This window comes from Rhinolophus hipposideros (genome assembly GCF_964194185.1).
Source record: "Rhinolophus hipposideros genome assembly, chromosome: 11".
Taxonomy (NCBI): Eukaryota; Metazoa; Chordata; class Mammalia; order Chiroptera; family Rhinolophidae; genus Rhinolophus; species Rhinolophus hipposideros.
Genome location: NC_138057.1, coordinates 71,127,109 through 71,149,916, shown reverse-complemented (window position 1 = coordinate 71,149,916; position 22,808 = coordinate 71,127,109). Strand labels below are relative to the sequence as shown.

The following is a 22,808-nucleotide window of genomic DNA, read 5'->3' as shown; positions in this document are numbered from 1 at the left end:
TAAAAGGTAGTCATCTTAATCAAAAGCAGGTAACTGACCTCAGCCTTTGCTCTATTGTGGTTCATTTGTTTCAATAAATGTTTGTATAGTGCCCAATGGTTTATGTCTTAGAAGATATTCTAAGCACATTATACCAAGTATCATGCTAAATTCATGCTACAACAAATTAGACTAAGATTTGAATGTTAAAAAATGGCCAAACAGGGGCTTATTCAGAAAAAGGCACTGACAGCATGGATGTTTAAATGTAAACAATGCTATTAGAGTTTGGAAAGCTCTGAATGGTTTTCAGTGCATTTCTGTCTTCTTCCTCCATTCAGTACAGGGTGTGATCTGCCCTGCTGGGCTTCTAATTATTAACTAGACATCAGCGTTAGTCCAATGAATGAAAACAACCATACTTTTCCCCCACTCGGCTCTTGGTGACCTTTGTCAACATTGACACTTGTCTCAGAATTGATGCAGTTGCTGTTGAGCAAACATGTTCCTTCCCCTAAACCCTGTTGCAGACTCTTCTGCTTGTTTCATTTTATGAAGCCACTTCTGGGCCAGTTTGAAATATTTTAAAGTTAAAGTTTTGTTGTTGATGACACTAAAACACCTTGCTTCTTCTGAGAGGCTCCCCCAAATCTGTAGTTATGCTTGTGCTAATGCTACAAATAACCAAGTGCATATAAATGCAGGATTTGGTACCAAGGTGTTTATGTGTTCAACAAATTTGGTGTGGGATACTTTAATAAACTCTGTGGGAAGTAAAAGACAAATAATTCAGTGGGAAGACCAAAGGAGCTTCTTGTCTAATAATATCACAAAGAAAAAAAATCATATATACATATATAAATAATTATAATACAAAGTAAAAATTGACCCACGTCATAAAACATAAAGACAAAATGTTAAGGGGATTAAAAAACTGGGTGATATCACTTAGCGCTGGAAAATCAGAGATGATTTCATTGAGGAGATAGCTTTTGACTTCAGTTTTGAAGAAAGGAAAGGATTTAGACATACAGAAGTGGGAAAGATCTTTACAGAACAGGAAGCAGCAAGATTAACGTCTGAGAGATGTGCTTACACAGGATATAAGGTGGAAGAGGAGTGGGGGCAGAGGAGATAAATTTGGCAAGTCCTTCTGGGGTCAGGTCACAGAAGGCCTTAAGGGCCAGACAGATGATTTGGATTTTGTTCACGAAGCAATTTTTAAGCAGAAGAAAGATCAGCACTGTGTTCTAGCAGTAGTCGGATGGTTGGGGATTAGAGATAGAGTGAAAACTAACAAGGGCCAAAGTTAGAACAATATGAGTGGGAAAGGAGGAAATATTGAGAGACTAGAGAATAGTGAGAATGGTGATATGCCCCATGATAGCAGTGTTTCTCTGCATAATTGCCTAGAAAGTTTGTGATTTTTGCATTAATACATACACACAAATCTAAAGGTAGTTCGTATTACTAAGTTGAATTTAGGGAATTGCTCAGTCCCAGGGTTCCTTCTCAAGCTCAGACCCTCTCCCTGTGCTTACCATTCTTTCTTTGTTGCAGGCTGCAGGAATTGAATCTGCTTTCCTATGCTTCAGTAGTTGTTCCCACCCACTGTATCCCATGGGATTTTATTTCCCCATAAGCCTTGCTGCTAAGTGTCAAGCAGTGTCCCCATACCCATGTTCTTTCAGTGTTGCTAAAAATAAATCCAAAGGCCCTTTACCTTTTATGAGTTTTAAAAACTATTCATCTTTTTAGTGAGTTCTGTGGGGGTAGCAAATATTATAGGGGGATGTTGAAAGCTTATATAACTGACAGACTTTTCCACAAACAGGGTTCAAATATAGGCATACCTATTTTACTTCCACAGTCATTAATTGCTCTGATACTCATCGACCTCAGTAACGCAAGTCCAGTGCCTTCCTTTGGAGGCAACCCATTCTACAACAATTAATTACTAATTTTCCAATAACTCTAGGAGTTAATCCTAGTTTGATGCTAAGTATTAGGGGAACATAATTCTGATCAATTCACTGATATTGTCGTTTGTCACTCCTGCATGGAATTGCTGGGTTGAAGCCTGGCCCTGGACAACCTGACAGATGATGCTTGCTCACTATTCTGATGATGCTGGTCAGAATCATTGGCAGCAACAGTTCGTTGAGGGAGGATAAACCCCCACTTCCTTAGTGCCAAGTTCTTTCAAGAATGCTCTAAATTAGGGCTCCAAAGTTCGAGGTCGTAATCGACTCCTTCTGTTTATGTGTACAGCCACATCCCAGCTCCAAGAGTCCTGGCTGAGGATATTCCGTAGAATCTTTTACCTAACAAACCCCAAATCCCCCTTCCTCCACAATATGAAAGGTCTTGCTAAACCTTTACTGAGGACAGTGGAGCTTATTCCTTCTATACTTACATAATTAAGGGAAACCTAATAAATGATTCTGCACCCAGTCAGGAGAATCTGCTTCAAGATTATTTTCTGTCCCTGCCCAAATGGCAAAGCAATTGTAAACATCTCTTGCTAAAGAAGAAAGAAACCACAGATTTAACCTTTAATTAAATATCTCTCTGATAGGATATTTTACTACACTTAAACAATCTTAAAATCTTATAAACATGTAGTGTTTTTATGATCTGTAGTCTGACTTCCTTCTGAGATGAAAATACCAGACAACTTGGCCGATACTGCTACTATTACTACCACCCCCCCATCCTGGAAGGAACAGTATTAACATTTATTCAATGTTTAACTACTGTGTTTCCCCGAAAATAAGACCTAACCAGACTATCAGCTCTAATGCATCTTTTGGAGCAAAAATTAATATAAGACCCTATCTTATTTTACTATAATATAAGACCCAATCTTAGCTAACATAATATAATATAAGACCGGGTCTTATATTAATTTTTGCTCCAAAAGACGCATTAGAGCTGATGGTCCGGCTGGGTCTTATTTTCGGGGAAACACGGTATGTGCCAGGTTAAGTGCTTTCTATGTACTATCTTGTGAGGATAAAGTAACAACTGATTGAAGTGATATTATTCTCACTTTAGAAGTGAAGAAACTGAGACTTGAGTAATTTTCCCCAACACAGACAACTAGTAAGCAGCAGAAACGGGTTCAAACCGACACCCGTCTGTCTAACTGTAGTGCTTTTGGTAGGTTCCAGGGTTATTAACTGAGTGGCTGAGCCTCTGCTTATTTTCCAAATAATTAGTGTGATAATCATACTAACGTTTACTACCATACAGACAGATTCCTAGCATGAAAAGTTATCATTTGAGTGATCAAGATAATGTCAGGAGTAAGTCATACCGGCTGCCATGTGGTCCCTGATGTGATGCAATGAGAAGGGCACGTGACCTCTGATATTTATTCTTCCCCAAATTTTATAACCTCAGTCTAATTGTGACAAGATGTCAGACAAATTCAAAGTGAGAACATTTTACAAAATATCTGAACAATATTCTCCAAAAGCTTCAGATTGGAGGAGGCTAAGGAGACACCAGAAGTAAATGTAAGGGGGTTTCCTGGATGGGATCCTGGAACAGAAAAAGGACATTGAGATAAAAACTAGAGAAATCCGATAAAGTCTGTAGTTTCGTTAGTAGTATTATAGTACTGTTGATTTTTAGTTTTGATGAATATACCACGATTTTATGAGAAATTAACATTAGGGGCAGTTGGGTGAATGACATATAATCTATCTGTACTATATTTGCAACTTTTCTTTAAATCTAGTATTATTTCAAAATAAGAAGTAAATAGAATTGTTATTTGGAGCAATCAGTCAAGGGACTATGGATAATATTACTGTATTATTAGGACAAACTTGTTCCTGGTGATAATTCTAAGCCTTAGGTCCAGAAGAGGAATGAAGATAAGGAAATGAACTTACTCTGCTGGCCTGAATATCTGCCATTTTGGTTAGAATATTCAATCAAATTCATAGACTATTTTAATGAAATTTTTCTCTAAAGTTTTAAAAGAGGAGCTTCTGAAACTTCTGTTAGACTTAGGCTAAAATAGAAGGATGCTTGTTGCCACAAAGAAGGCTTTGTCTTTCCCTGTGTTCCCTTGAAAGAAAATTAAGTCAGCATGACTTTTTCCATCTCATATGGTTTTTTTCATAGCAAGAAATGTTTCCTAGAGGGTAGAGAGAAATATGGGACTATTCATCTTTTTTCTCTTTGGATTTGATTTCCACTCAAAATACCTAAATTTTTCAATCCCGGAGAGAGATTTGGACTTGAAGCGTCTCTAGATTTCCTATGAAAAGGTACATAAGTGCTTCAGCCATGATTATTCTGACATTCAAAGTGTATGGGACTAGCTTAAAAGCTGTTAATTTCATTATTATGTTTCTTTATATACTAAATGAATTCTCTGGTATGATATATTCCATATGTTTTAATAATTTGGGTTTTTCAGGCTTTCTCCTGTGTTTATAAATTCAGTACATTTCCAGGGAATGTAAATAATGAATTATAAAGTCATTTACAAATAATAGTATCCTTTTCTCCTGTACATTTTCTCATTTGATTCTAACACCAACTCTGAGAGGTAGGGAAGGGTGATTATCCATCAAATCACAGATGAGAAGTAATAATCGAAAGGTTACATGATGAGCCCAAGGTCGGATATCTATTAAATATCAGAGTGAGAAGAGTCATTTCGAGGTCTCCTGTTCCTTCTGTTTATTAACCTCCCCTGGTGTTCGGCTCTCAGTTAGTATATGCCCCTGTGACCACGGTCAGCAGTTCTTAACCCAAGAGGGGCGAAGCACATGGAGTGTGATGGTGAATATGTACGTGTTTTTGTGGAGGACATCTGTAACATACACTCAAATTCAGTACATTCTCAAAGAGATCTGAGATCCATGAAGTTTAAGTTTTATTCTAAATATACAGTAGAGACATAGATGTTCTCACAGTGCCCAAAACAGTCATGAAACGTGGCTTGTGTTAATAACAGAATCTTCTTTATCTCTTCTCCCAATTTCTAACACATACACTATGACCATTTCTTTAATTAAGTTTTATTTTTGCTGGTCTTGAATTGATTTTTTTTCCATTAAATGTATTGAGGTGACAATGGCTAGTAAAATCGTATAGGTTTCCAGTGTACATTTCTATAATGCACTGCATAGAAGAAAGCATAGGTACTGAACTTATGATCCCTGGGTTCAAAGAGCATTTTATGAATTTGACTTCAAAGGTAAGGGAGGTAAAAGCAAAAATAAATGAATGGGACTGTATCAAACTGAAAAGCTTCTGCTCAGCAAAAGAATTGATTTTTTAAAGAGTTCTACAGTTGAATAGAATGTCCAGTAAAAGACATTATACATATTTGAAAGAAAAGTTTTTGCAGGGAAATATATTAGCTTTTTGACCAAAGTAATCACCTAAAGAAGCTGCACAGTCCAGGAGAGGCAGCAGGAGGAACAGAAGGAAATTAACATTTGATGAACAATGTCAAACCTCTGTGCTTGACGCTTTACACATAACCTCTCCGACTTCTCAGAGCAACTTCGCTGTCTTGCTCTTAGAGGCTGAGTTACTTAGCAACATGGCGTAACTAATAAATGGCGGAGGTTAGATTTGAGCCCAGATCTATCTGACTCCAAGGCTTTCCCACCGTACTCTAAAATAGAATGGGCAAGATTAGATGTGACAACATGAGTCTCAGGTAAATACAGGTCTGGGTGTGGATAGTCATGATTCATCCACCTAGAGACTGGCTCCTGGAGACATGAATCTAGACGTCAGATCAGGGCAACAAGGAAAATAAATGCTGCATGGCAGAAGGTAACAGGAAGTAAGGCGAGTATGCATGGAGAATCATTTGAAAGACAGCAATGAGGACACCGTCTGTGTCAGAGCTGAGTCCACCTGACTTCCTGGGGCTTCAATGGCAGGCATTTGACCTGTGGGAGAACTGAAAGCAAGTTTCATGGACCCAGCCGTTGGGTGGGAAGTGGGAAGCAGGGCAGCTGGAACCAGGAGCCAGCCATCAAGAAATTAGGGATAATAGTTGCAGTTCAGCCATTGAGAATATAGGGGAGTAATATCAAAGGAGCCAATATGAAATGGGGTTTAATGACAGACAGATCGCTGAGGTTGATTGCATTAAGTACCTTCTTCTTAGGTCACAATTAATACCAAATTATGGGTTCAGCGCTAAGCCCGGAGGTGGAAATGAAGCAACTTTACCAGTCAAAGGTTGGAGTAAAATGTAGAGAGTGAAATAAGTGTAGTGATATTTTTCAGTTAATCTAGTGCAGTGGTTCTCTGAGTATGGTGCTTAGACGAATATCAACATAACCTAGGAACTGATTAGAAGTGCAAATACTTGCACCCAACCCCAGACCTATTGAATCAGAAATTCTGGGCTAGGACCCAGCAATCAGTATTATAACACGCCCTTCAGATGATTCTGATGCATGCTAACATTTGTGGTATAGGTTTAGGGATAGAGAAATAGATAAATAGAGCAAAAAAGAAAGCCTAGGAAAAAACCCATGTGGATAAAGACATTTGACATATGACGGAGGAGGTACTAAATCTTAGAGATAAAAGGATAAACTTTTCAATAAATTGTACTAAAGCTTTGGTTGTCTATAAGGAACAAAATGAGATTGAACCTCTAACTTACATCATATGAAAAAAAGTAAAGTTCAGGTGGATTAAAGACCTAAATATGGAAGGTAAAACAAAGCTTTTAGGAAAGCATCTGAATGACTTTGAGGTGGGGAAGGATTTCTTCAACAATAGTAATGTAATAGCAATACTTAATATAGTTGTTATTATGTGTCAGGCACTGTTCTATATGCTTAACACATAGTAATTAATTTAGTCTACACAACAAACCTCCGAGAGCAACACTATTTTTTTCCCCATTTTACAAATGAGGAAACTAAGGCATAAAAGGTTTAAGTAATTTATTTAAGATCACAGAGCTAGTAAGTCATAAAGCCAGGATTTGAATCCAGGTAATGGAACCCCAGAGTTCATATTTTAACACTTTGTTAATCTATAAAACTTATAAAAAGTGGAAAGACAGCCATGAACTAAGAGAACATAATCGCAGCACATTGAACTGACAAAGGATTGCTTTTCCAGAAATATACAAAGAATACATACAAATCAATGTCAAAAATACTTAGGCAGACTCTTTATAAGAGGAAGCTCAAATGGCCAGTCAACATGAAAACATGTTCCATTTCATTAATAATCAGGAGAATGGGATTTAAAAACCACAATTTGATACCACTTCAAGCTGCCAAACATTTTTTTTTTTTGTCTTTTGTGGTTTTTTTTTTTTGTTTTGCTTTTTTAAAAGATTTTATTGGGGAAGGGGAACAGAACTTTATTGAGGAACAGTGTGTACTTCTAGGACTTTTTTCCAAGTCAAGTTGTCCTTTCAATCTTCGTTGTGGAGGGTGCTGTTCAGCTTCAAGTTGTTGTCCTTTCAGTCTTAGTTGTGGAGGGCGCAGCTCGGCTCCAGGCCCAGTTGCCATGGCTCGTTGCAGGGGGCACAGCCCACCACCCCTTGCAGGACTCGAGGAGTTGAACCGGCAACCTTGTGGTTGAGAGCCCACTGGCCCCTGTGGGAATCGAACAGTCAGCCTTCAGAGTTAGGAGCACGGAGCTCTAACCGCCTGAGCCACCGGGCCAGATCCCAATCTGCCAAACTTTTTAAAAGCTGATGATATCAAGTGTTGGTGAGGACATAGAGCAAAGAGACCGCTAGTCCAATGGTGATGGGAGGGTAACTTTCCAACGTGGTGGAAAACCGTCATTGCCTAGTAAAGTTGATCATGCCCAGTATTCATTACCTAGCAGTTCCATCCCTCAGTATATACTCTAGAGAAAAGCGTGGCCATGTGGACCAAAAAACACGTACAGGCAGGTTCACAGGACCATTATCCGTAACACCGAATGAAAAGCCTCTGTCTAGAACAATGAATTAGTGAATAGAGTGATATTCATGCCATGAAATATAATAAAGCAGAGAAAAAGGAATGAAATCGAAGGAAACAATGGTTTTTATTAATATATAGTTTAAGAGCAGGCAAAAATGTATAATACATTACTTGATAATACATACAGAGATGGTGAAAGTCTTAAAGAGCTAAAGAATGATTAAAACTGAGTTGTTTCTGGAGAAGAGAAGGGAATGCAGTTGAGGGGAGACATACAAGGAGCTTCAAATGTCTTGTTGAGTGTCAAAATGTTGAGTTTATTGTTCTTTAAATTGTATTGTCTTGAAATGTATCTACTTCTGGATGAATGATGCATTTCACAATTTAAAAATGAAGATTAAAAATGCTTTGCAAGTTTATGTCAATAAAGCTGTTAAGAAAAAAAAAGTTTGCAAGGAAAACTGGCTGGAACGCGGAGCAACAGTGCTAAATGCAGGTAGGAAACTAGAGCTCCCAGATCTTGTTCCCGGATCTTAGAATTGTACTGAGACAGATCAGAAGCAATGTCTCATTTCTTTGGCAATTATTTTAAAATCTCATTCATCAGAGGAGATATTTAAATGACTGATGATTGAGCCAGGAGAAGATTAACATAAAAAGCTTCTCCTGGGTGTGTTGCAAGTCTGTTACGATGATCACATTAAATCCTTCTGGCTTGCTTTCATTTAGTACATAGAGGTAATCTATAATCTAGGAGAAAGAGAACAACATTGTATTTAGTAGGCGGAAGATCTAGGTTCTAATTCTGACGAACCTCTGGCTGTGTGACCTTAAAAACTGAGTCAGTTTACATTTCTGAAGCTCAACCAATTGGGGATGTTTGAGAGTACACATATGGAGCTTCTAATATTTGGAAGTTCCATATGTCACTTAAATATGTGACTTTAGCTAATTGTAAATCTTTTGAAACAAGAATTATTACTCTTATTTTTCAGATGTGAAAACTTAGCTTGCTCAATAATCAAACAGCTAGAAAGTTGAGACTAATAAATGTCATAGAATTATTGTAAGGACTAAATTAAGTAATGCACATATAAATATTGTGCTATGTACTTTATTTATAACCCCATAATAGGAGCTCAATAAGTGTTAATATTGCCTCCTGACCATTCCACCCCCTACAGGGTTCAGAACTCCAAGGCTCAAGACCAGGGTATAAAGGAGTTGGTTCTCAGCACTGTCAATGTCAGCATTTTGAGTTAAACAGGTTTTTGTTTGCTCATCTGGAAACAGCCACCACTTCTGCTGTCATTTCTGTAGAAAATGAGTTCTAAATTCTAAGCACTGCAAGTTAATTTTTGGAACACAGTATGTACACAAATCAAGTATTAATAATTACCCTTTCACTAAGTAAACCGTTTACAATGGTTACAAAAGAATACAAATGTTAACGTATTTGAGAAACATTTTTTTTTTTTTTTCCAGAAGACGATACTGGGACTTCATCCTTTTTCTTTTTTCAAAATGGATTTTTGAAATGCAGAAATCTCTAATCAAATAATAGAGTAATTGTGTGGGTTTGAGAATTCTCGTGGCTGTATTTCTTCCATTAAAAAATAAAGGTGAAGGAAGTAAGAAATAACTTTCCTGGTTGAATTAACTTAGCTTTTCCAAATTGTGGCTCTGGAAATAAGACACTTTTTATTTTTTTGCCATAAAGTTTTACTTCTGATTTTTCAAATAAACTTTTAAATTTGATTTTGGTAAGATCAGCTGTCGAAAATATTTTTGTACTTAGGCAGTATCCTTTTTGAGTCTTAAGAATTTCTGTCTAAATGTGGATTTCCTCTAAACATATTTTAGACTATTTGCCCTCAGAAATACAAGGAATGTTTAGCATAATAGCCCAATGTTTTCAGCAATAAAGCTATCTTTTTTTTCCTCCAGAAAACGAGTTTTGCTCATTGCATAATGGTCTTTTCCATGATTGTAGAAAGACAGTGAAACACTAAATGTAGATGGTATTTTGCCAAAATGTTTAATTATTGAGTTTCTTTCGTAACAAAAGAGGAGAAACTATTTCTCATTACCTTTATAAAATCATGACCCAAACATGAAATTAAGAATTGTTAATAACTTTTCATTTTGTTTATTTTCTCATGTGAAAGCTTTTTCCGGTTCGCAAAACTTTTTTTTGTTGTCTTTTAATATTACTTTTAAATTATTGAGAGAGCTTATAATCAGCAATTCTTTGTTAATTTCAGATTCTATTTTAACTAGTAATTTCAGTCTCTTCCTAAGCTAAATTGTTTTAAGTTATTAAAAAAGAGGAAGAAAAAGAAAATTGGTACATTTAAGTATCAATTTTTTTCTGTTTCTTGTTCTTTCCATGTCAGACTGCCAACACGTAAACTGTCTGAGGAAGGAGGAAAAGCAAGGCTTCTGAATAAATTAATTTCCTCTAATTAGAACTATATTTTTGATTATTCTGTGACTGCTTGAGTTAAAATTGATAACATGATATCTAAAGATATGCCATACACACAATTTATAGCTTGTAAACCTTAGGAAGAAAATAGACAATATTTTTGATAACACGAAACAAGCCAAAACATTTGACAATTTAGAAAAAAAAGTTAAATCAATTAGCTAGTTGGTACAAAAGCACATCAGGACTTGCTGGCTTTGGTCCCATGTAATGTAGTATTTTGCTGATCTTTTCCCTTCTCAATTTTTAAATTCTCTTTCCAAAAACCTTTTCTACCATGTGTTCATAATGTGCTTTCTTTTCCTAGCCATATTTGTGCTCCTAACTAGTAACTGCCCCATAAATTCTTGCCATTTTTCTAGGTTTGTTAACAGAATTTGAAAAGTAACTAACTTAGTGTTGTCTGCCTTTGCCTATTAGAGATTCTAATCCATTCTCCTTAAAATTCTCTAAAAAAGTCAAGTTCTAGGATCATTGTCTTTATCTTCAAACTTCTTTCATTTTCAAGTAGTGATTAAGTGTCGGACACTGTGCTCAGTACCCGCGTATGCAATCTTTAATTCTCACAGTTTGGTTTCATTGTCTTCATTTTACAAATGAGAATGCTGAGTCCACGATAGAATAAATACTTGGTCCCAGCTAGTTACTAAGAGCTGGAATTTGCACCAAGCTCCCTTTGTCTCCTTAGGCTATGAATTTTCCATAGACCCTGATACCTCCCTTCCTGTGTTCCACCCTACCCACCCTGGTCAGTGTGATTATAAAATAATGGAAATTCTGAAGATCCTCCACCCACTCATCTTAAACAAAACAGAACCTTTAAAAAGATATTTTGGTTAGTACTTGTATAACATACATGTGTACCCTATCTTGAGATGATACACCATTGAATTTCCTTTTGAAAAATTGATAGCTTCATGTCAGAAAACATATTATTTGTTTACCTTTTAAGAAATAATTTTTAAGTGTTCAAGCCATGTAATAGTTGCTCACAACTATGAGTGTGATAAATTCTCTAAGCACTGACACTATAAGAAAATCTGAGAATTCTGTGTGGGATAATTTAAGAAATCATAGTATATATTTGTAGTATGTGCTTAGTTATGCTTAGTGCAGCTTAGTTCCACAATGCTTGTGCTTCGTTTATAATTCTGTATTCTTCTATCTGATATAATTCTCCATACTACATTAGTACGTACTTTACTAGCAACTAACTCATATCTATAAAGAGTGACACCAGATGAGCACTTGTATTTTAAATTCTTTGTTAGTTGATCTGAGTAGTATGGATTTCTGACTTCTATACAAAATCCAGGTCTTTGCCCTTATTCTCCAGATATGAAGATGCAAGTCTTTGGTTCTTTCATGGATTAGCCTAAGTGGTTTGTTAACAGGCCTTTTTCTTTTTCTTCACTGCATTTATATCATTGACCTTTGCTTGAAAAAGCATTCAACAGTCTTTAACAGAGGGAGACCATGAAAGGGGGTGTTGTAAAGGCTTTATTCTATAAAAGAAGTCACACAGGGAAAGCTTTATATTTGCTGAGTGATTTAATTCTTATACAGGCAGAGAAATTGGCCCTGGGCCAGGAGTAACATGGTGGAAAAGCACTGGTGGTGGCGCCTCACAATAAAACTTCCCCACTACATTCTACACGTTTTTTTAAAAAGAGAGGAAAAAGCATCTCCTTCCCTGTGGCTTTAAAATCCACCCAGGAAAAGTGAAGCATGGTGTCTAGACTAGTCAGCTGCTTTATCAAGATTCACAAAACCGTTCATGGATTTTTTTTTTTTAATCAGCAACTATGGAGCAGATACTCTAGGGTGAAATATGTCTGCTTAAATCAGTCTTCTGAGTGCCCAGGGCAGAATATGAAGGTAAAGTCCACTTAGAAGAATAGCAACTACTTTGAGAACACTGACGGTCTCTTACATTATTAATAATTAATACTAATTATTATTAGCATAATTTTAAAATAATTATTAATATTATTAGGTATTTCAAGATAATACCTTTTTCTTGTAGGTGGTGGGTTGGGCAAACACCATCACTAAAAATAACTGTTTATTCTTCTGTATACTAAATAATCTAATGTCTGTAGAGAAATGAGGGGCAAGAGTATTTTGATTAACATTTTAATTCGCCATCCTCTGAAAAGTACATTCTACATTCTATCCTTTATAATTTTCTGACAGTATAGCAAGACTTAAATTGACTGATTCCTTCTTGTTGAGTCATAAGATATTTCTGAACTTCATATTTGATGAATACAGATTTACTTTACTAGATCTTTAAGTACCGTGGGATAGATATCCTTGTGTAAGACTGTACAAGTATATACACGTATTTATGTACGTGGATTTTTTTCTTTTTTAATTTTTTGCAAAGTTACTGAAGACACATGGCGGTAATGTAAATTTCTGTTGCATTCAGAAAAATAATGCTCATCTTCTATACTGTTATCAGTACAAATGTTAAGCTTTAAGCATCAACATATTTGGGCTTGTATCTCTGAGAATCTTGGACTTTGCTAGGCTGCAGCTTCTCTTTAAGCAGTAAGAACTCTTAGCTTTTGTTAAGGAACACCTGAAATTTACTGGCAGTGAGGAAAGAGATGGGGGTGTATTCTGGACAAGGCAAAAACAGCTCATTGGGGTCAGAACCTAAATAAATGGGCAGTTGGGGAGCTTGGAAGCTACAGAATGAAGCTTGATATCCAAGTGGGTATCAGATTGTTTGGGGAGCAAATTTCTTGTACAAATTTAAAGTCAAACTTAGGGAAGGGTGACTATCATGGTATAGTAGGGAAAGTCTGGCTTTGTATAAATAATTACAAGGTGTGGACAATAACGTTAACCTTTCTGAATTTCCTTGATAGTAAAATGAAGCTTATGACCTTCACCTAGTAGAGTTATTTTGAGGGTTAGAGAGAATACACAGAGGGTGCCAAAAAAATGTATACACATTTTAAGCAAGGAAAACTGTATTAAAATTGTAATACTCAGTATATACCGATAACAAAAGATGAATACAAGTCACGTTTGACTTCTGCAGTTACAAGAGGTGCTCAAAGTGTTACCATCAGCATCCAGACACTTCTGATTATGGCGAACTACTGCTTGAGCAACGCTGACCAAAGTGTCCACTTGTAGACATTTTTTGGCCCCCCCGCTGTATTTATTGATATAGGCCCTCAATAAACGATGGCTCATTGTTTGTATTATCATCATCATCACCATCACTCCATTTACATTTTCTGTAAAAGTATTTGTTAATCAAGAAACTGCATAACCCAATACACTAGGCAGCTTTAAGATAGAAATACAGATTTTGATAGGTGACTTCTCAGGATCCTGGCCTTCTTTGCCTTTTGGACTGGTGTTGTTTGATGAAAGCCTTAAAAAATGTTCCATGTAGGAAATTTTTTTCTACTTTTCTACTCCTTTTTGGCATGTCCTGAGATATTGCAGAGAGCCATGATAAGTGGGAGGGAGAAGTAAACTTCAACTTTAGCTGCTCAAAATAGTTTTATGGGATAGAAGGCAAAAGCCTCGTTATTTTGCCCAGGGGATGCCGATGAACAGAGAGGCACATCTCAAATAATAATAATGAAAACAGTCCTTAGGATTGTGTACTATAAGTAGAATACACACCGTTTAAAATTGCTTTACTTCCATTCTGCAAAGTTCAACTCAAAGTTCCAATAACTTTCAAATTTAGAACTTTTATTGTTGCTACAGAAATAGGAATATGGGAAGTTGTAGGGGATTACTTTAACTGATACATGTAAAAGCTGTGTAAGTATTAATAATTTGAGCTTGGGCTCCTGAACTAAAATTAACATCGTAAGGGCTTATTATTAGGAGCTGAATCTCTAAAAAAAAATTATATTGAAAAGTAGTTCTACCTTGGATTGTCTCCCATCTAGTATGATTGGTGCCAAAATTTTCTCAGATGAAGTCTAAAATTTTGAGGTCCAGAATGAGCATATAAAGAAGAATGACACCGTTAGAAAAAAGGGAAAGAATTTTAGCTGTTCTGAGAACCTTGGTAATTAGTGTAGTTTTTCATCTTTCTTTTTCCCTCCCAGTGCTTAGCTCTAAAACTCAGTTTCTGTATTTATTGAACATTTATTTATCAAGCATATATTAAGTGCCTACAATAAACCAGGTACTATACTAGATTCTGAGGATATTAAGATGGCTAAGGTATGGTCCCTGGACTCAGCAAACTTACCAAGTAAGATGTAAGAAGATGTATATAGTATATAGAATGGAATATTACTTGGCCATAAAAAAGAATGAAATGTTGACATTTGTGACAACATGGATGGACCTAGAGGGTATTAAGCTAAGTGAAATAAGCGAGAGAAAGATAAATACCATTTGATTTCACTTTTAGGTGGAATCTAAAAAAAAAAAACCCAAAATAAATGAATAAACAAAACAAAAACAAACTCATAGATACAGAAAACAAATTGATGGTTGTCAGAGGGGAGGGGGTTGGGGACTGGGTGAAAAAGGTGAAGGGATTAAGAAGTACAAATTAGCAGATATAAAATAGTCATGGAGAAATAAAGTACAGCCTAGGGAGTATAGTTAGTAGTTTTGTAATAACTATGGATGGTGTCAGGTGGGTATTAGAGTTATCAGGGAATCACTTTGTAAGTTATGTAAGTGTCTAATCACTGTGGTATACACCTAAAACTAACATAATATTATATGTCAACTTTAATTGGAAAAAAAGTGAAAAAAGAAAATAGTTATAGTACAATAGCCATAGGCTTGTGCTAAGTATAATAATAATAATAATAATAATAATAATAATAATATAATAATAATAATAACTGCATGATAATCTTTGTCTCAGGTCTTCAACCATTTAAGTAGAGAAACAAGAATTACATATATGAAAGAATGTAGAACAGACCATAATTAAGATTAAAATGTACAGTGCAGAGAATGTGAAGTCAGGAAGCTGAAAGATCTCTGTAGACCTGTCAGAAAAGTTTCATGGAAAAAGATGAGCCTAAAAGCAGGAAAATTTTTGAGAGGTGAAGAGGAGGAAAGACGTCCTAAGAGGGATGATTGTAGATAAAAAAACAATATCAAGAAATATTTTGAAACAAAATCGACAGAAATTGGTGATATATTAGATTTGAGTGATTGTAAGAGCATGGGGTGGGGAGTGAGGGCTTGAAAATGACAACAAAGGTTTAAGTTTCACTGATTGGAAAGAGATGACATTGATATAATAGACATCTAAGAAAAGAAAGTAGGTTAATAGGAAGAGATGGGATACTAAATATTTTTCTTGTTTTAGATTTTTAGTCATTTGGGGTTTTACAGTCTAGAATTTTTATATGGATTTAATCAAGAAAGCGATAGAGGTCCCCATTGTAGTCATTTTACATAATTGTGAATTTCAGTTGAATTACCAGAAATATTTTAATACAGACTGTATCTAAAATAGAAAATTACATTGAGTTTCCAGCATCTAAATGGATATTAGTTGACACAGTCATTAAGATCCTGGTCTTCATATTCTCCATCCAGAAGCTCGGTTGGGTGAAGGCTAGATGGTTTTTCTTCTCTTCTCCAGGTTGGGCAGCGCGGGCGCTGGTAGAACTGTGGAATGTTCAGGAATGAGGTGTAAACGCAGGCCAGTTCTGTGCCCTAGTGCTTCTTAATAAACAAAGATTTCTAAGCATCGGGACTTATATTCTCCATGGCTCCTTTATCATTTATTTTAAACTACCCAAGTGCAGAAGATTAAATTGTCACAAATTATTAGTGTTAGTACTATGTTATTCAATTTATAGTGTGAAGCGGTTCAATTTCGAAATCACAATAAAAATCACTCAGTACTTCTAATAACTAGAATCTTGTAACAACTTCTACATTAAGATCACCATATGATGGGATATTCAGCAACAAAACTTTCAAACTGATTTACTTTTGTTTATTGTCTTTGTTTTTATTTGCAGTTCTGGGAAATGCCAGTGTAAAGTGGGTGTCACCGGCTCTACATGTGATCGATGCCAAGATGGATATTATGACTTCAGTGAGCGTGGCTGCTTACCCTGCCAATGCAATAATCGGTCTGCCAGTTGTGATGCCCTCACAGGTACACACTTTCCTTACTGCTTACGTAGTTAGTCTTTGTTCTTTTCATTTTGAGGTCCTTCGTCTACAGGTTGATGCTTTCCAAACCATTTGTGAGGGTCTTTCTCCTCTAAGTTGGATGGAATAGGTCGTAGCAAGCCAAACGTCTGTAACAAAAATTTGAAAAAAAAATACATACGTTTCAAAAATCCTATTGATTGGAGTGCTATGGAATCAAGGAGGACTTGTATGAGTAAAATTCCTAAGTGAGCTGATGATCGCAGCCATTTCCTTTCCAGGGGACATTTGCTGATTCTGGGCACAGGGTAAGCAGCAGGCTTGGCCCAAGCAAAGAAATTCTTCTTGAGGAAAGAGATATAAGAAGAGCTTTTGGCTATCATATGGGGCTAGCATGATGGATTGGAAACTAGAGGAGCCCTAACACAAGGCCAGTTTTGCCTTAGGACATGAGCTGGCTGTGCAGGAGATGGAAGCCTGGCCCAAAAGGTAGAAGGAAATCTCAGTCTTGTGGTGCTTAGGAGATAAAAATCTCTTTAGAGAGGGGCTGTTACACCATACAACCATCTCTCTCTCAACATTGCCAAAGTTTGAAGGTACGTGGCGTGGGACCTAGGCTCAAATTACCAAAGGGAAACACAGATTCTGGTGCAGTTTTCGGACTGAGGACACTCAGGCCTGTTAGGTTGTCAGTCAAAAGCCTTAGAGGGCCATGGCCAAGAATAGCTACGAACCATAGTGAACTGACTCATACCAAAACTGCAGTCCATCCTCAAGCTATCTGTATTTCTGACTGGATTGAGATGATCCTCTTATTATATTTACCAAACACAGGAAAGGGGAGTCATTTGTGGTTCCTTTGTATACTGTCTGACATACAATAAAAAAAATACTAGACAATCCTCTTTGCTGTATCTACTGCGAGGGTGAAGACCATTGTCCACAATCAGACGGTGGACATTCTAGAAAATGTGGGCATCACTCTGAAGGAACCACAGTTATTGGGAAGGGCCCCAGAGGCACCCTGCAGGGGGACTTTAATCACATCCACATAGAACTCAGTCTCCTTGGAAAGGAAAGAAGAGGCTCCAGGGTGAAATGGTGGGGAAATAGGAAGGAGCTGGATATTGTCCGCACTCCCTGTAGTCACGTACAGAATACGATCAAGGGTGTTACCTGGGCTTCCATTACAAGATGAGGGCTGTGTATGTTCACTTCCCCATCAACATCGTCATTCAGGAGAGTGATTCTCTTGTTGAAATCCGAAATTTCTTGGGTGAAAAATATATCCGCAGGGCTCGGATGAGGTCAGGAGTTGCTTGTCCAGTATCTCAAGCCCAGAAAGATGAGTGAATACTTGAAGGAAATGATATTGAACTTGTATCAAATTCAGCTACTTTGATTCAACAAGCCACAACAGTTAAAAACAAGGATATCAGAAAAATTTTGGATCATATCTATGTTTCTGAAAAAGCAACAGTTCAGCAGGCTGATGACTAAGATCTAAGTTACCCAGCTACAGAAACACCAAGATGTCGAGTGATTCCTCAGACTTATTTGTGGTATTTTAAAGATGCAGTAAAAATCATGTATTGAAAAAAAAAATACTAGACAAGCTGAAGTAGGAAAATATGACCAATAAAGAGAAAAACAGTGGAAGCAGGCCCACAGGTGATTCAGGTGTTAGAGTTAGCATATGACTTACAAATAACTAAAATTAATATTTTAAGAAAATAGAGGAAAAAACAGACAAAATATGTGAAATGAGGCAAAATTTCAAAAGAATCGGAATCTATAAAAAACATCAAAAGGACAATCTAAAACAAAAAATACAACATCTGAAATTAATAACTCATTTCATGGGTTTAACAGCAGATTGTACACAGTGAAGACAAGGTTAGTAGGTTCAAATATAGCTCCATTAAAAATGTCCAAAGAGGAAAAAAAGGCAGTGGAAAGAACAGAACAGGAAAAACATGTGAGATACAGCCAAAAGTCTAACGTAAATGCAATTGGAGGCTCACAAAGAAAGAAGAGAGATACTGGAGCAGAAGCAATATCTGAAGAGATGATGGCCAAGAATTTTCCAAATTAATGAAATACATCAGCTCACAGATTCAAAAAACTCAGCAAGGGGCAGTGTAAAAACAAGAAAACCACATCTAGGCAAACTTAGTCAAACTATAAAAAACTAAAGACAATGACTTTTATGATCTTTCATTTTCCTAAATGTAAGGATTAGAGATACTTAATTGGAAATCTTTTCCCCAACCCCAAACTCAAGGCACACTAGTCTGACAAGTACAAGCGTTTTTTATGAGAGCAAGGCAGCAGAATATTTAAAATTGTGAAAGGACCCTGGAAAAATCTGTGTTGAAAGCTTAGTTTTCATTCTAATCCTCTTTTCTATGGGGAAACAAATTTATTTAGAAGAAACTGTGTGGTGTGCTTTTTTCCCCATTATGTAATGTGGTCTCTGCCTACTTGCCAGTTCCATCTTGTGCCGTACTTTTCCTTTACTGTCTGTGATCCAGTCCTACTGGCATCTATTCTCATACATGGGGTCTCATACATGATCTTGCCTTTGCCTAGAACGGCGTTTCTCATACACCTCTGGCCCCACCTCTGGCCCCTTTACCTTAATAAATCATGTCCTTGCTTTAGGCCTTCCGTGTAAGGTTACTTCAATAGAAAGCAGTTCCTGATGCTCCAGGCTAAATGGCAATTCCCAATTATGTACTCTCATATACACTTACATTTTTGTAATAGCATTTATTATAGTTTGTATATTTATATGTGATTATGCGTCATACATGGGTTATTCACTGCACTGTAAGTTCCACTTCAGTTTTGTTCACCTTTGTATACAGTCTCTAGCGCGGAACTTGGCACATAGTAAGTACTCACTACATTTTTGTTGAATAAATGAACAAATGAATAGAAATACAGAAGAAAGATGAGTTTCAATCCTGGGTAACAACAGAGATGCTTCATCATGCTGAGTGGATTTAAATTGCTCCCTAGATCTTTTACGGAACCAGGAAGCAGCCTAAATAGCTGGTTCTTACTTCTCCTTTTCCTTGCAGCAATGAGGTAGCTCTCTAACGTTCAGTAAATTCCAACCTGTGCTTGCTCTGGAGATCATTTAAGGCAAAAGAAATCCTTTTCATGGTTATGGTTTCTAAAAGTAGTTAGTAATAAGATAAACAAATAGTTTCTCTGTTTTGAAGTATAACAAAACTGGAATCCAACATGAAGAACTGCCAATACTTGATTTAAAAGTGCTAACTTACTATAAAATCAGTCTTTTGTCTCAGATGAGATGTTTTTTCCAACAGTGCTGTGATACGGTTGCCCTCTGGTGGCCACTAACTATGTTCTCATAGACCTATCCTCACCACGCCCCCCCCCGCCCCGCCCCCCGCAACCTTTTTCTGTATTGCGTATTTTAGATTGAAGTAGATTTTTAAAGTAACCTTTTGTGATAAGATATGTTCGGAAAAACCTTTTGGAAAGCAATTTGAAACTGTATACCAAAAATCTTAAAAATGTTTCCTTGATCCAGTATTTGTTTCCAGCAATCTATTCTGAGGAAATAATTCTAAATTCATAAAAAGCTTTATGTTCCGATGATGCTCACCAAAGTGGTAGGTATAATTTTCAAAACATTAGACAACCCTATTTATAACAACAGGAAATGAAGTAAATCATGTTATCTAGGCAATATGTGGTTAAGAGCACAGAAAATGAACACTTTACCTATTCTAGTTAGACTGATTTTTCATGTAGAAACTTGGGATAATATCAGTAACTGCCTAATAGGTTCTTGTGAGGATTCAATGCAATGTATTTATAACACCCTTAATACAATGCCTGGCTCCTTATAAGCAGTGAACAGATAGCAACTATTATTATGTTGTTGTTAAAATGTTTTAAAGAATAATATAGAACAACATGAGAGAGTGAAAGAAACAGGGTATAAAATGACATGGGCTGTATGTTTAGACAAATTAAAAAGCAAATTCCAAACCTCTATATATGGAAAGATTTCAAGGAAAAGTACTCAAAATCTATTTTTAAATAATTTTTTTAATTTTTAAATTTTAGTTGACATACAATATTATATTCATTTCAGGTATACAACTTAGTGGTTAGACATTTATATACCTGATCACCTCGATAAGTCTGGTACCCATCTGGCACCATACATAGTTATTACACTGTTATTGCCTATATTCCCTATGCTGTACTTTATATCTCATGACTGTTTTAACAACTACCAATTTGTACTTCTTAATCCCTTCCCCTTTTTCACCTACACCGCCAACTCCCCTCCTGTCTGGCAACCCTTAAAATGTTCTGTTTCTATGAATTTGTTTCTTTTTTGTTTGCTCATTTATTTTGTTTTTTAGATTTCACATATAAGTGAAATCATATGACATTTGTCTTTCTCTGATTCAAAATCTTAACGACAAATTTCTTAGGGTAATTTTTTTCTTTCTACTCTCCTGTATTTTTTTGTTTTCTCTATTCAACCCATATTTCCCTTAAAATGGAGGTGGGGGACTGTTATTTTTTAAACTAGAACGTTATGTTCACATAGTGTACTTCTTTGTAAGAATTCAGTGCCCTCAAGTATTCCTAGTGTCCCATGGACGCTAAGTTGCTCTTAGCAGCTGGACTGAGTAGACTAGTCCTTCACTCCCCAGTGGCTTTCTTCACTTTAGGAGGTCACACTTTCCTGTTGTTTTTTCCCCTCGAGGTCAGCTCTGCTAGATCTTCTTCTGTTCACCTATTATCACGGGAATGCCTCAGAGCTCAGTCACTCACGAGCTTGTCTTCTGCAGGATCCGCTGCCTAAATGATCTCATTCAGTCCCCTGCATTGAGTTTAAACTCCATCTCCGTATGTACTGATTACCAGATTTACGTTTCTTCCTTGGTCTTCATACTCAAAGATCTAACAGCATACTCGACATCTTCACTGGAATGCTTTAATTTGTTTCATGATCCGAACATCTCCAAAACAACTCTTTTGCTCTGTGAGCCAAGCCTGCTTTACTCCCGATGTTCTTCATTTTAGCGACTGGCACCATTCGCCCAATCGCTTAGTCCCAAAGCCTCGCAGACACATTGGAGTCCTTTCTTTTCCTACTGCAAATATCCAGTCCATCAGCAAGTTCAACCAGCCTGACATTCAACATAACACCCTGAATCTGACCACTGCTCGTGACCTTCATTGCTGTCACTCTTGTCTGAGCTACTGTCCTCTGTCTGAACCACTTTGATGCTCTCTGCCTTCTCTTTTGTCCTCTCATCCCCCCACCTGACCCCACCCCACCACAGTCCAATCTCTACGTGACAACCAGAGTGAGTTTTGTAAAAATATAAAACCAGATCATTTTATTCCCATGCTTAAACCCTCAATGGCTTCCCATCCCTCTTGGAATGAAATTCAAACTTCTTGCCACGGCCTACATGACATTACATTTTTTGGCCCCTGCCTTTCTCTCTGGTCTTGTCTCCTGTTACTCTCTTCCTCGTTCACGTAGGTTTGGTCTTCGTTCTGTCTGACAGGTTGAAGTTTGTTTGTCTTCTGTCCTGCACAGAGGATCAGGCATTTCTTTTTACAACAGAGTACCTTGCTGTGTTTCTGATAGGTTTATATATAAACTGTGAAATGGCAAAATAAATAAGAAAAAGGCTTTTTCAGGTGGCAATTTATGTTTTCAAAGCTTTGTCACTGAATTTGGTTTGAAAGGAGCCCTACATTCTTTTCTTTGACCAGTTATTGTCATGGTTACAGCTACCAGATTTTTTTGATGCTTCGCCAAGGAGCATGAGATCATCTTCAGGAAACATTCATTCCTTCCTTTTTTGTGGGTGTGGGGGGTGATCCACTCCTTTGGCCATATTTCAGCAAAGAGAATGTGCATTTTAAGACAGTATTGTTATATTTTGGAGGTTCAAGGCAGAGCATAATGAACAAAGTTAAACTTTAGCTAATTTTTTATATCATTTATCATAAAAGGAAGATCCTCAAATTTTCTATTTTAAAGGGAACTTAGAGCTCATCTCGTTCAGCTTTCTTAATTTATAGATGAGGAAATTGAAGCATAAAGAGAAAATATTATATCCTACAGAATAGTCTTTCACCCTGAAATATTTACATTACATTAAATCATCAGCCAAGGAATTATTATCCCATTTAACAGATTAGAAAAATAAAACTCAGAGATGCTATTTGTTGAATGTCACATAGCTAGCTGTAAGAGGTTCAGCTAGGAATGA

The 22,808-nt window shown here is 36.6% G+C and overlaps 1 protein-coding gene and 1 pseudogene across 3 annotated transcripts in view; both read left to right on the top strand.

Annotated features, from left to right (window-relative positions):
* Positions 1 to 22,808, top strand: part of MEGF9 (multiple EGF like domains 9) — an 83,713-nt gene that overhangs the window by 47,892 nt on the left and 13,013 nt on the right. For both annotated transcript variants that reach the window (XM_081067464.1, XM_081067465.1), the window contains one exon: positions 16,383 to 16,522. In XM_081067464.1, the coding sequence (XP_080923590.1) occupies positions 16,383 to 16,522 (140 nt within the window). The remainder of the gene's footprint in view (positions 1 to 16,382; positions 16,523 to 22,808) is intronic.
* LOC308504703 (large ribosomal subunit protein uL6-like) lies at positions 16,596 to 18,018 on the top strand (annotated as a pseudogene). The gene is made up of 2 exons: positions 16,596 to 16,613; positions 17,415 to 18,018. The product of its transcript is annotated as a large ribosomal subunit protein uL6-like (transcript).